Genomic DNA, 15,136 nt, shown 5'->3' with positions numbered 1-15,136 from the left:
TCTAAAGTGTATTTTTTTCTGTTCTGCTACAGTGTTTTACAAAGATTGGTTATACTTAATGTACAGTAGGCTATATAAAGTGATGAGAAAATCAATAATCAGTTTATTTCAATAACAGTTTATGCTATTATCATCGATAATGAAATTACAGTAAGCTTATGAGTTTAACCTGTTTATGGTCCGAGACACTGAGATAGACTTCAGCACCCGCTTCAATCTGAATGGATTTTAGGCTTCTTCTTTTTTTTTTTTTTTTTTTACAACATTTTCTTATTTGATTTCTTGATTAAATTAACTGTTGCCTTATACATGTGCGTATGCCATTTCCAGCACACACATCGGAGTGTATTAAAAATAAACTGCTATATGCGCTAACTGCAAGCATTTTAGCAAATGGGCCATTCCACCGAATGGGTGACATTTGCTTGTTGTAACTCTTCAAAAATAAACTTTATTTTTTAATTTTTTTTCAACACTGAATCTAATACTCAAATATTTAACTATTCAAAATGTGTATTGGTCAATCTCAGGCAACTTTATTACATTTTTTACAAGGTTTCTAAGCAGAAGATGGACGCATGTTTTCTCAGTCCTGTTACCGAAACTCATGTGACATTTAAAAAGCATGTTTAAAAGCATGTCAATTAATTCCTTTGTTTTCCCCACAAGAAAGTGTTTATTTTAAAGATATTGTTGGTTATATGTTCAAATAACTGATATTTGTGACAAAAAAAATCACTATATATAAAGGCAAAGTGTATTTTAATAAAAAAACACAAAGCCATTTTTTCATTTTAAAGAAAACCGAAGCCTCAAGTTTATATATATTTTTTTATAATTTAATTTATTAAACAATTGTATAAATGATGGACCAAACAAAACTGATAAAAACAGTGGTTTTACTTTATTTTTTTAGAAAATAAATAAATAATAGTAACAGGAATAAACACTGGGTAACAGGAATGAACTATTTCATAACAGGAATGAGGAATAGGAAACAGGAATGAGTGTCCATATGTGTGTGCATGAGAGAGAGTGTACATGACTGTGTGTGCATAAGATTTCTATGTTGAAGTGATGTACTAAATGCTAGTTGTACTTCACAGCAAAGGAGGTGGAAAGAGAAAGAAGGAGAGAGAGGGAGGGAGTAAGAGGAAAGGTAAGACAAAAAAGGGAGAAAAGAGAGGGTTGCGGATGTGTTTTGCTCCTTCCATTGCAATATGCCATAGGTGGGTGTTTCTGGCACCTGCATAGTATGGGTTTTCTCCTTCTTCTACAAAATATAAGGAAGACTAAGACAAAACGTTCGAGTCACTTTGTGGTGGACTGGCTTCCTGGAAGTACAGTGTTCACATTGTAAAACTAATGCTAATGTCTACAATATAAGTAATTGCAACCATAAAACTCATAATTCAGGTGAATAGTATTATATCAACTAATATTTACAGTATTAAATCAACAAAACTCACTCCTGTTACTTTAACTCACTCCTGTTATTTTCCATATAAGTAACAGGACTGAAAGTAACAGGATTGAGTTTTTAAGGAAAAAGTTATCAAATACATGACATATGGCCACATAGCATACATGCTAATAGCATGAGGACACTATGCAAATTCTAGTGACTTACCGAAAGTTAATATTTTTTAAAAATAAACAAATACATTCTAAGAAATTATTTAGGTAACAGGATAGTATGTTGAGATTGACCTTCTCAGTCATAGTTACAATTTCATCAAATATACAGAAATTAAAATGAGAGGACTTACTTATGGTCTTCCCATTGCATTTAGAAGATCAAGATGATGCAACTTCCTGTTGAAAATGTATCTTGTGGAATATTCCAAGTTTTTCCGAGGGCGGAATGTGTTAGGGTAACAGGACTGAGTGAAAACCCGGGGACATGACTAAAATGTGTATTTTATCTAAAATATTGGATAAAAAAATATATATATTTTTTTTTTCATAAAAACAAACAAACATTTTAAATAGATTGGATATAAAGTCACACAACAATCCCCAAAACCTAAGATTTCTGAAGGATTTTAATCATTATATTTCATGGCAAAGTTTAGAGACAGAGAGTGCATGGGGACATGCAGAAAATGCTATTTTTTGTGTTCTATGTAGTTTTTATTAATGTTTTTAATTATACATTTTATAATTTGTAGTTAGCTTAATATGCAGGACATTTTGCTTAATAATAAACTGTATTTTAGAGTTAATTTTCATGCAATTTTATACATATGATGTTCTGGGGACATAAATGTCACCCATTCGGTGGAATGGCTCAAATAGCCTACATATTCGTGCATAAATAAATAGATAGGTGGACAAATTATAGGCTAATTAAGAAGACTAACAAGCTTTATAAGGTTAGCCTTACAACTAAATGCATAATGATACAATATAAAAGTTGGGGAAATGCAAAAGGAAAACCAAAATGTAAATTTCTAAATCTTAAATTATCAAGCTTATATAAAAAAAGGCTAGTATAGATCAAAAAGCGACTTACATTCATTAAGCTGTAAATGCATATTCTGAAACACGTTTCTCAATGCCTTCTATATATAGGCTACGTTACGTTCTATGTTAATGACACAATGTGGTCAAACGCAGTGATTGGTCATGTTAGGTTTTAAATTGTAGGCTACATCTTGTAAATGTCTGTTTGTGTTTGCCTGATGAAGTCATGGGACCGAAAGGTTGCGTTTAAAAATGTATGTTTATTGAACATTGATGGAGCAATAAATTCTGTGTAAATATAAATCATAAAAGGGGTTAATTTTGTTTAAAAATCTTATAAACGGGGCACGGATCACGGGGTAAAAGGCTCATCTGCATGGGGCAAAAGGCACACAGTCTTGATACAATACTTGAACTAAAATAATGTGGTTTTAATAATGTCTAAGTTAATACTTAGGTTTTATTTTGGTAAATAAAATAATTCATTTTTGTTCAATAAATATTGGCTACTGTCATTAAAATATAGGCATGTTAACATAAAAATGAAGGAGATCCCATAATAATTTAATATAGATGTAGTAACAATAAATTATGTTTTATTATATGATATGATTGATATCATATTTTTGAATATGATGGGTTCATTATAAATATGATGTGATTATCTGGTGGACACCCAACTTAATATATTTATTTACCATCTGAATCTAACCATGTCATGTCAACAAATGGAAAAGTCAGACAGCAATTTATTATCATGTTTATTATTGCGCCTTTTGCCCCAACATTAGATGCGCTTTTTACCCCAAATATACGGCTTGGCTATGGCTAAAATACAAAGATACAAATAGGCAATAGCCTATGTTCAATTTAGTTTTTTACTTCTAAACCTCTTTACACTCTAAATTCAGCTGAAATGTTCCGTATTGATTTTTCATACGTTTTACCATTTCGAATTATTGTGTTGTGTTTTGGTTACTTTTTTTTTTTTAATTTTTATTTATTTATTTATTTTGAAGCTGCTCATGCTTTAATGCTAAGCCTAACTACCAATCTTTTTATGGCCTCTGTGACCATTTTACTTTTTGTTTGTTATATTGGTTGCGTCTTTGTTAAAATGTATTTTTTTATATTTTATTTTGTAGGCTACTTGATTGTTTTCTGTATTGTGTGTTTTATTGAAAACGAAATGTTTCAATCGCAAACCCCTTGAGAACGCGATAGCCTGTAAGCGGTTTGGATAATGGATGGACGGATCTTTTCAGTTTAAGCGACATTTACAGTTCTTTTTACATTTTTTCCTTGTAATATCACTTGTCTGGATATTTATTCAATAGCCTATATGCATTAGAAAATAATAAACAGATTGAGATACGCTATACGCGCTGTTATTTCGGGGAGAAGACGGATTTTGGTGCATTTTATTATAGGCTAGATATATTTGATTATTCATTAAAACATTCTTTATATCAAAGCATCAGTATTTCAAATGTGCTTACAAAGGTCCTTTGTCTAACACGAGATTTATGCTAGATTTATTTTGAGAAAATCAAAAAATGTATAAGGGCGTTATTTTTCGAGAATATCATTTCTGCCACACATTTCTTCTGTAATTTTGTATTTTTCATTTATTTAGGTAATACCAGTATAGGCTACTCACAGCAGCTATGGAAATACATAGGCTGTTTATATGGATAACATCATGAAGGATTTTTAAAAAGACATTTATTTGATCCTGACCCTTAAAAAGTTAATATAGCATTTCAATATGCATAAAATAAATACATAAAATAAAGTTCTATTTTCATAATTGTACATTTTCAAGCAATAGTACCACCAATTCTATTTTCTGTCATGTTCAAAGCAATAATTAGTCATTTTACGATTTGGTCAATTGCACTCAAAAAAATGATTTTAGCTCTTTGTTCAATTTCATTAATTAAAATGAGCATATACAACACAACCCTTCATAGAAATGATTCCAGCTTAATTTCATTAAACGTAATCAATGTAATTTGTAAAAAATTTGGTTTACCAAATTTTTTTTAATTGAGTCAACATGAATATTTTTTGTTCGTCTTAACCGGATGTCACTCAAAAAAAGAATTTTGGCCTCTTGTTAAAATAATTAATTACAATAAGCAAAAGTAACACGATTGTTTAATATTGTCACAACTTAATTTAATTGTGTTCAATCAACCTAATTCATTTGTGTGAAAACTACATGAATCATTGTTGCTGACATCTAACTGGGCAGTGGATCTGTAGTTCCCAGCATGCTTTGCAAGGGACTGCATTAAGAGGGTCAATTTAGGGAAAAAGTGTTATTTTATGTGTTTTTCAGTAAATGGAAAGATGTTGTTAGTTAATGTTAGTGTTTAATGTTCAGTTATGTTAGAAACTTAGAGGACTTTCTGTAATGTTATTGAATTTTGTGGTTACCATTATGCAGAAGAGTGGCGACTGTGTTTAGGCTGTGGGCTCAGTATTATGCTATATGTGCATTAAACCTTGTGCTCAGGCTGTGGGCACTCAGTACTGTGTACACTGTGTAAACCTCGCTTACAGTCCTGCACAAGTAATAATTCAATTGAATAATAGTAGTGTCTATCATTAGAAGTGACCATAGAGTCAAATTAACAAAAATTATAATGTTGGTTATTTAAGGCAGAACAAAAACTAAATGTAGTTAACCTGACAAAACTTTATCTAGCAGGAATGACTAAATTAATTTAAATTCATACAACAAGATTACAACAAATTATTTCAAACTATTTCGATTTTGTTGGAAAAATGTAATTCAATTTCGTGGAAAACCTTTCCTTAATTTAATTAAGTTCGTTCAACAGATTATTTTTTTGAGTGTGGTTGTGATTTTATTCCAATTTGATTTGTTCATTCTTAGGTCCAGTTAGTTTTCTTAGAGTGCCCATTTTGTCTCCGCAATGAAAACAATGTGGATAGTGGGTGAAGTTTCTGAATTAAAGAATGTGTGCTGAGCAAAACGAACTTAGTTTCAAATGAGGTTCAGTGTTGATTGAGCCTTTTTATTTACTGTGGTTATCAATATAATTTTTATAGATTCTTGTGGTTCCACTGCATCTTTCTTTGTTTTCTTTTAATTTGTAAAATTCCTGTCAATTTCATCACTGGGTTCAAGTAAAATAGCGATTTGCAGGGCTTCTCAAACCACAAAGTTATGATGTTACTGTCTGACAGTAACAACACATGAACTCAAGAACCGAACATTTGACTGACTAAATACAAAAGCAAAACAACAACAACAAACATGTATTTGCTGTGAGAATGTCTCTCATGCACACACACACACACACACACACACACACACACACACACACACACACACACACACACACACACACACACACACACACACACACACACACACACACAAAAAAACCTTTGGCCCACTTTCCCTTGCAAACTGAAAACATGTATACACACTTTTAAGATGAAATCTATATATGGGAGGCTTCTGGACATGTTTCCATGGGATTCCACCTAAAATGGACACACTTTAAGCACAGTCTGACTGCTACCATGACACAATAATAATACAATAAAGAAAGACTCTTCAGTGGAGCCAATTAATCAGCCACAAATATAAAGAAATGGACCTGTAAGAGAGTGGAAGTGTTGGGGGTGTGAATGAGTGATTTGAGGGAGGACAGGACAGAAAAAAACAGCAGGAGGTGGTGAGGTGACATGCACCAGACGGAGGGACACAACCACAGACCACCAGTTAAATGACCCTTACATTCAATTACTCATCAAATTGCTCAATATGAGCTTCTGGACAGTTTTATGCAGACATGCATGATCAAAAGGTGACAAACATTCATTTGATGACCAGATTATTAAAAATAATCATAGTTACAGCACCTATACTCCACAGGGACACAGAGGTGTGATAAGGCTTAGAGACACAGTGGACTGATAAAAAATGGCTCTAATTACAGTTCTTCAAAGTGAATGCATGCCAGAAAAAAACGCGCAAGACTGGATCTTATCAGATCTGTCAGGCCTCCACAGTTCTTATCAGAGCCTGAGATTGGACTTTTACCAAGTCGAGTGGGGGTGAAATGAAAGTTTTAAACACACAAATTAGGGGAAGAGAATCAGGTCAGAAAAGCCATACAAAAGTCAAGATTTTTTTTTAAAAAATGCATGTTTACTCTGCAACATATAAAAAGTGACACATTCATGGCAGAAAAGCCAGTCTTTATGTAAACATTGCAGGTTCCTTACAGATTCAAAAGTACACATTCACACACAAACACATCCTTAATCCCTACAAATGTCCAGCACAATATTTCTGGTCGATTCGTAGGAAGTTAAAGCAGCCACACACAATACTTCAGGCTTATAAACAGACAACATTCAATTGATCATGTGAAGTATTGCATTGCATGATCCCCAAACACTACAAGGGTCCATTTCAAGGAAACAAGAGCAGCGGAATGTAAATCTCTTCACTGACATTAAAGGTCTGAGGTAGTAATTGTGTCAAAGAAAGTCACATGAGTGGACGAACAGTGTCAACATTGGTCGGGTAGAATCTTTGGTCAATATTGGCCCGTCTTAACTCCAGTAACAGTTCAGTAATACAGAGGGATTTTCTCAACGAATTCCCTGAGACAATTCACAGATTGAGTGTTTTGTGTTGAGCAGCATTAATGCTTGCAAATCTGTGTGTGTGTAAACCTGGCCAGTGCCAAAGATGGGAAGTTTTTCCAGGACTATTATGAGAGACAGTTTAAAGAGAATATTTGCAAAGGGAAGGTCCGTTCTGAAGGGCATACTGGTTTGGAGTTGGGTGAGAAGTCTGATTGTTGGAGCCAAGCGCATCGAACACACTCTTATTGGGAGGAACAGATTGCAGCATGCTGTCCAAGTCCATGAGAACGGGAGGCGCTTGAATGGAAACCGGCCCACTTGGTAGAATGGGCCAATAAGGGTGACCGATCAAGTGTGATGATGTGACGTGCGCACCACCGTAACTGTAGAACGGAATCCCGCCCAGTGGCATAAACGGGTTTCCGTTAAAGCGCATGCTAGGAGGGGCTACCGCATTGGGGGGGGTGTATTTGGCGTAGGAGGTCGGCAGCTCCCACGGAGGAGTGATGCCACGCTTGGAGCTTTTGTTTGGCGGGGGGCAGGAGTCACTGTATTCATCTGAAGCCGATTTTCGATCACTTGACCTTTTCCCGACAAGCGTCACCCCTCTCCAGTCCTCGTCGGACAAATCTGACGCGGGACTGACGGAGCTGGCCGACGAACTGCAGTTGTACGAGGCGTTACAAGGGCGAGGTGGAGTGGCAGAGCGAGTGTGTGGAGGGGGTCCAACACCCCAACATTCCCTCTCTCGAACCCCCTCCCCAGCAGAACTGGCAGGCCTGAGGCTATGCAGCAGAGAATCTATGGCAAACGTAGAGTCCAGTTTGGGACGATAGGGGTCCTCTGATGGGGCCGGGCTGTGACGGGTGGGAACAGGGGGTAATGAGAGGTCAGCGGGCAGAGGTTTGGACTTGTTCGACGGAGCATAACCTTGAAAGATGTACGGGGCCAGGTCCTGAGCAAAGATGGTTTCATCCTGTCGGGACACTGCCGTATTTTGTCTTTTCAGCAGCTCCAGGGGAATTCTGTTCACTTCTACAGTCCAAAAGTTACCTTTACCTTGGGGTTTACCAGGATCCTTCAGAACCTAGAGAGAGGAGGAGAGGGCAACAGGATAATGTCAAACTAGCATTAAACTAACAAATAACGTCATGACTTTACTTGAAGTCAAACACACACCTTCACAAAGCAGTCGTACGAGGACAGGTTGTGTCGGACCGAGTCCCTCCAGCCTTTGTAATTCCCCTTGAAGAATGGAAAGAGAGTGCTGATCTCCTTCAGAATCTGTTCCATGAAGACAATTTATTGATACTATTTATTTCAAACATATCATCATGATTATTATTATTGGCCACAACTTCTAAACTGCACAGATTCAAAACAGACAGCTGATTACTATATTACTGAAAAAACATGTTAACTTCCTGAAAAAAGAAATCAACAGTCTGTGCTCGCTTTTATATATATATATATATATATATATATATATATATATATATATATATATATATATATATATATATATATATATATATATATATATATATATATATATATATATATATATATCACATTTATCACATATAAAATCACATTTTAAAAAGTGTTATTTTCTGTGGGGTGACATTTTATATATTTATGTAAAAACGTAAAAAAAAAAAAACGAATTTGCCTACGTTTAAAATGGGAATAAATACATAAATATAGCCTATTGTTTGCCTAAATGACCAAAAACAGAATCTAAGTGCCATTTTAATCAAATAAAATGTCGAGTCCAATCACCTGTCAATTCAACAAAAATTCACAGGAGTCACTCTTTAAGAGTCAGCACACTGTTAATCCCGATCGTGGATTTTTACACATTGCGACATTTCGAAACAATCGCCTATAATTGTGGCACAGTGTGATTCCAGCCACAGCTATCAGCATGATAGAGTATCGCCCTCTGCTTTCACTATTCACAACACAAACCCCATCGAGATCCAGACACGAGACAGATTACGCGCCCCAGGCAACCCGCACTAAAACTCACGTCACATGGAAACTTCATGTAGTTTCTTTGTGGAAATCAACGCCAGTGTTGTGATGGTACAATTAGGCTAAGTTTTATATTCATTTTCAGGTAATTCCTTTGAATCAAAGTTTCAAGTAGCCTATAACACTAATAGCCTACAACTTATATTCATTTGGAGCCTTAATTCTGAGGGGACCTAATAAGATCTTAGACAAAATTAAAAAGTTATTCTGCTGCCTCACAACTTAAATTGAAAGTGTACACGTTGCGCGGCACGGCTTAGGCTAAGAGTAATAGTTTCAGATGAAACGCTGAAAACTCTTAAATTAGAAAAGAATGGATGACGAAACATGATGAAATATTACCTTGTTAAAATATGTATTTTGAAGTTGTAATAAAAGTAAATTATGCTACTTTACAAGAAAATATTTATACTTAAAAAATGTCACGTTAAATCAATGTGCCGTTTCTTTGTAATCAATTGTGAAATTACAGTTCCTGATCGAGAATTGTTTCTGCATCTTTTTTCGCAATTAACTGTGATTATGAAACTTAATTTGCATTCCCTGTTGGATTTTGACCAAGACAACAACAAAAAAGGTTTTGTGAAAGTGTGACCAACCTCTGATAGAGTGAGCTTCTTCTCCGGAGAGTTCTGGATGACCATGGCAATCATTGCAAGGTAAGAGTACGGTGGTTTGGGATAACGCTGATAGTTCTTCTTCTTTCCTCCGCTGGAGTTTCCATCCTGCAGTTCCCATGCGCTCCGATCCGACGGTTTGCCTTTATAACAGGAGTCCTGCGCCATCCCTGTGGACTTATCCAGTCGGCCGCCGAACTCCAGCCGTGGGTTTGTGGTGCAATGACAGCTGGGGTTGGATGAGGAAAAGCTGGGTTTGCAGTCAAGGTGATGGTCGCGTTGGGCTCCTGCTCCTACAATGATCACGGGTGGTGCCAACAAGCCCGGACCCCCCCAGTGCTTTGTCATGCTGATGTAGAGGGGGAGGAGGGAGGCAGGGATGGTCGCTCCTCAACCCCTCAGACTGCTGGCTCCAGGTCAACTATATTTGAGCAGCAAACAATTCACAGTTTCATGTCAATCCCGCTGCGTAATGGGAGTGAGAATGAGGCGCGATGCGCGATCACCGCGGGGGAGGAGGGGGAGGACACGATCAAAATCAGCGCTCAGATTACCTGAAAGACATCTTAAGTGGCCTATCCATGATATGTCCTACATGAGTAGACCTTTCTCCACAAATCATGCTAATAAGAATAACAAAATCTCGAAGTTGGTCCTTTTATAGGCGATTGTGCTGGGTGGAAGATAATGGCCTAAATACTAAAGCTTCCTGTAAAACGAATCAATGTCACAGCAGAAGTGCACCAGCTCCACTAACTAGAGAGATCCAAATAAAGATTTCAGATTTTTGGGTAGCTGACATGCCATGCCATGCCAGTGCATGTGTGTGACATGATACTCTCTACAACGATAGTTTAGTGAAAACTGTTTTATTAGCGTATTGTATCCATTGCCGACATATCACAAAAGCTACTGGAATGAACTGCCAACAAAAAAACAAAACAAAAAAAAAAAAAAAAAAAAAACTAAATATTATTGTTGAGGAAAACCACATTCCCATACTGTCTGTCCGATATTAAGAGGTGTGAATAATAAAATAATGGAAACAGCAATACACAGATTAACACCCAATCCACAATCAGGAAATAACTGCAAACTACTTTATAGGCAGCATTGTCGCATATCAATACACGCATCTGATGCTTATTGCGTTTAAAAAAAAAGAAAAGAAATAGTTGGCCGGATTAAACATCGAATGTGGAAACTATGTGAATTTCCCCAGGCCGAAAGAAAGAGCTTTTTGGGATTGGGTTGGGTTTAAAGCAGGACTCTCATATCTCAGCAAGACAGAGAAAACAAGTTGGATTAGAGAGAATCTCTTCCGTCCCGGGGGCTCAAAAACACAATAGTGGGATGAGAACTAAATTTATCACACCGAGAGTCTGATAATCGCCTTGAAAACGGATTGACAACATACTGACTATTGTAGCACGTTTATTGGGATACTCGTCTTTCATATGCGCATCTCTTGAATCACTGGTTCCAAATTAGTAACAGGTAACAAGGTGTAGACCTAAACTGAACTTAAAAAAAAAAATATATATATATATATAGATATATTACAGAACATTAATGGTGTAGGCCTACGTGTTTTAAGGGAATTTATGTTAAGTTAACAGTGTTAACTCAGACGCGATTCATTTATTTCACAGGATATGCTTGGTTTATTTTCCACTTTACCTAACACATTTGTTTGAAATATAACTAAGAAACATTTGAAGTGATGTCAAAGGAGCTGCTATTGCTATTAAAGGTGAATGAATGAACGAACGAACGCGTGTCTTACCTGATCACGCGCTTTCTGACTGTTGAGAAGAATCTGCAGCTCGTTTGCGTAATGATGACGCGAAGCTCTAATCAAACGAACGCTCAACGCTGATTGGACGAACAACCCGTCATTTACTACGAACCTGTCCAAACTAAACATTCTCTGCAAAATCTAATTTTTTTAAAAAAAATGTAATTTAATATTTTAAAACAGTAAAATACACAAGTCCTGCCACTAAGAGTTTTTTTTTTATTGAACATTTAATAAAATAAGAGCAAAACAAATACAATAGGCTGACACAAATAATCAAAATTAGCCTACATAAACTATTTCGCACATTTTGGATCTGTAGCCTAGCTGTATAGCCTACTGTTTAGATTCTGTACTTCTGTTGTATGAAATCAGTGCTGGTTCTTCACTGGTGTAAAAACAGTGTAAAAAGTGATATAATATCATGCTGATGAAAAGTACATGCTATTTTAAATTTAGAATAATCTCTAGATTTGCGCACTATAACGCAAACAGATTCTTGTGTGAGGATGAGGAAAGATAAGAAAAACAATGAAGCTTGTGAAAAAAATATTGGGGGTTTTGCATTTATAACTGCACAACTTTAAGAAACTTTGTTTCTTGCATTAATTCATAACTAGCAAATGAAAAAATTGCCACACATGGTCTGAACCATTAGTTAGTAAGTAAATTTGAGATGTAGGTCTAAGTAACAGAAGTGGCAGCATGTTGATTTGCCAAAGATTTTGCTACATAATAAAATACTCATGATGAGGAATATATCTTCTTGTAATCAGTAAAGCAGAACTGTCTTCACTTCAGCCATGTAAAGAAAAGCAGAGGACTCTATTTCCTGCGTCCCTCTGGAAAAGATCAGAAGAAGCTGTGAGGTCATTTCAGGGGTCACCAGATTAAACACTTGAGATGAGGTTAGTGATCTCAGATAGAGATTTCCATTTTAATCTTTCCCCTTAAATAGTTTTTCCAATTTCAGTTCAACATTAAAAGTATTTCCAACCTGAAGCTCATCATTTCACTTTTGCCTGATTCTGGTTTATATGGCCCAATGTTCCGCTATTATTCAGCAGTTATTGCTAACTAGTGGTCATGATGACCCTTTTACGAGCCCTGTGAGTTAATAAACAGATAAGCCGTGTGTAACCTGCCTGCTGTGAGGGCTGTCCATGTACTAACTCAATCTAAATCAAAATTATCATAGGGTCAGGTCTGTACTTCCAGAGAAGCATTCTAATTCTTTAATCTGTGAACATTTTCACCAAGAATCTATTTTCTTATTGTAATGGGTAGGTAAATTAGTTGGAAATTGCAAGAAATATGTCATATCGTCATTCGAAGAAATTAGAAGGATTGAAGGATTGAAGTTTTGTTCATTTGTCAGGACACATAAGAGTTTCTGTGAGCAATTTTTCCGGTGTCATCCTGAAATGACACACATTCATCCGGTGTCATCCACTTCCAGTAATTTTAGATGTACAAAAAATTCTGTTATGTTGCTTGATGTTGCATTTGCTATCACTAATCTATTATTGGAATCATAAACTCACTGATTTGTAACGCAAATAGTTTTAACGTGTACTGCATTTTGTTACTCTTAGTTATTTACCTAAAACGCGGCTAAGGAATCGGAAGTCTCACAAATTCACAGAAAAGCTTTCTTTTGCACTGAAAAATAGTGGATATGACATTAAATTAATGTAATACTGCTTTGCCAACCAATTTGAGCTATGGAAGTCACTTTGTTATGGTAAAAATACATATAAAATACAAAATCCTTTACCCTTTGAAAAACAACGATCTCAAATAATTACGGTTTTGTATATTTCTGAAAGATAGACTTTAACTTCACAGAAACCTATGGACAATATAGGCCCAAGTCCCTCTTAAAAACCAAAATAGGTTTTCACAGCCATGCCATATAGGAACCATTTGAGTTCTCCAAAGAACCTTTCAATGAACAGTTCTTAAAAGAACCATATTACATTTGAATAATCTAAACATTTTCTATGAAAAACTTTTTTGTGCAATGGAAAGGTTGGATGTCAAAGGTGAAACCCTTGATGCCAATAATGAACCTTTATTTTTAAGAGAGTTCATGTATTGAGAGAGTGTAAATGTGCATAAAATCCAATTAAATCTAAAAACTTTATCCAGAGTCAGGTGGTCTGTAAGTAATTGCACCAAGTTCTCAAGTTAGATGGAATTTGTGCGCAAGAGGCAGTGCTTGTCGTTCTGCTCCCTGCTGGTGCCACCCATTACAAGTCTTTTCTTATCTGTCATGCACTATAAAGGCATATAATTCTGTGGTATCATTACATTCATTTAGTGGCTATCCTGAGACACTCCGTCATAATAGTTTGAACCCCTGTTTGGAAGCTAGACTCTTTGCCTCACATGCAAATACTCAAACTGCCAGTGAATTGGCTTCCTATGAGGTGTGCCAATAGTAAGGAATAAGAAACAGTCCATTTACAATTACAAGTCACCATAATGCATGACTATAACACAATCATTTTGCATGTGATTAACATGGGTCCTATTCCAAATTGCCAGAGTAAATATTAGGTGTGCTGATGGTTACGGTGGTAATCAACTTTTCTATATATTTATAAGCTTTCTACAGGTCTTTAAATTGACTAATGATATTATATCTTTGAGCATTTTGTTGAATTTGGATGGTTGCAACTGCTAGAGTATACAGACTTCATATTAAAAGTGATGACACTAGGATGTCCCTTGCAGATAATGGTCATTCTTTTCCTCAAAGATCTCAAAATTGGAGAAATATCATAAGATTTTTGAGCATTGTGATGTTGACAATGGAGGATGCTTGCAACTCCAAGCTGCTACAGTAAAATGTCTTCTGGCAAAGGCTATTTGCAACGACACAAAACGATATTTCTCCCCGTTATCTTCACAGTCATGATTTTTTATGGTAACGCCCCCAGTTTTTAACGCGTTGCCAACAAAGGCTATTTCACCCAAAATGAAAATTCCAAAAGTATCTCCAAAATTCTGTAATTTTTGTCAAACCTGTATGAGTTTTTTTCTTTTGTTGAACTGAAAAGAATATATTTTAAAGAATGTTGCTAACCAGACAGTTGATGGTAGGCTTAATTGACTTCCATAGTAAGAAAAAAATGTCTGTCAATGGCTACTGTCACACTCTTTACACTGTTCACTCTTTAAAATATATTATTTTGTTCAACAAAAGAAAGAAACTCATAAAGGTCTGGAACAACTTGAGGGTGAGTAAGTGACAAAAGTTTCATTTTTGGGAGAAATATCCCTTTAATAAACAAACAGGGGGCGCTTGACGGCTCAGATGGCATTATTCCCAATGAGAGCCATTCACATCTCAGGACGTCTTTTGTCTTGTTAGGAATTTGTACACAAAAAAATTAATTTGTTAAAACACTGTGAATGCAAAGGATTGCTGTCTGACATAAATACAATTCCGCCCAGCAATCTCTATAAAATGGTTAAACAAAAATCGCTATTTGATAATCACAACGAATGTGATTGGTTCAACTTGACCTGCGCTGAAAAAAGTAACAAGTATCACGGAATAACGCTGTCTTTT

The 15,136-nt window shown here is 35.8% G+C and overlaps 1 protein-coding gene across 3 annotated transcripts; it reads right to left on the bottom strand.

The window, feature by feature from the left end:
* Positions 1 to 6,645: 6,645 nt before the first annotated feature.
* Positions 6,646 to 11,594, bottom strand: foxh1 (forkhead box H1). Of its 3 annotated transcripts, none has more exons than XM_081392274.1 (4): positions 11,545 to 11,594; positions 9,741 to 10,179; positions 8,284 to 8,388; positions 6,646 to 8,191 (listed from the first exon to the last, which is right to left on the bottom strand). In XM_081392274.1, the coding sequence occupies exons 2-4, from the start codon at positions 10,104 to 10,106 to the stop codon at positions 7,244 to 7,246; spliced, it is 1,419 nt and encodes a 472-aa protein (XP_081248400.1). In that variant the 5' UTR covers positions 10,107 to 10,179; positions 11,545 to 11,594; the 3' UTR covers positions 6,646 to 7,243. The 3 variants fall into 3 exon arrangements, with proteins under 3 accessions (XP_081248400.1, XP_081248401.1, XP_081248402.1); XM_081392275.1 differs by having other exon boundaries at positions 9,741 to 10,312; positions 11,545 to 11,590; XM_081392276.1 differs by having other exon boundaries at positions 9,741 to 10,223; positions 11,545 to 11,586.
* Positions 11,595 to 15,136: the final 3,542 nt, after the last annotated feature.

The sequence above is a fragment of the Scardinius erythrophthalmus genome (assembly GCF_964197995.2).
Source record: "Scardinius erythrophthalmus genome assembly, chromosome: 18".
NCBI lineage: Eukaryota > Metazoa > Chordata > Actinopteri > Cypriniformes > Leuciscidae > Scardinius > Scardinius erythrophthalmus.
The sequence above is the reverse complement of the archived record's forward strand: the minus strand, read 5'-3'. Positions and strand labels throughout refer to the sequence as shown.

Excerpts from the sequence above, each read along its gene's own strand:
- foxh1 (XM_081392274.1), bottom strand. The coding sequence starts at position 10,106 with ATGACAAAGCACTGGGGGGGTCCGGGCTTGTTGGCACCACCCGTGATC. Across the intron at positions 8,389-9,740 it reads AGAAGCTCACTCTATCAGAG|ATTCTGAAGGAGATCAGCAC; the intron begins GTTGGTCACACT and ends TTCATGGAACAG. Across the intron at positions 8,192-8,283 it reads CGTACGACTGCTTTGTGAAG|GTTCTGAAGGATCCTGGTAA; the intron begins GTGTGTGTTTGA and ends TCCTCTCTCTAG.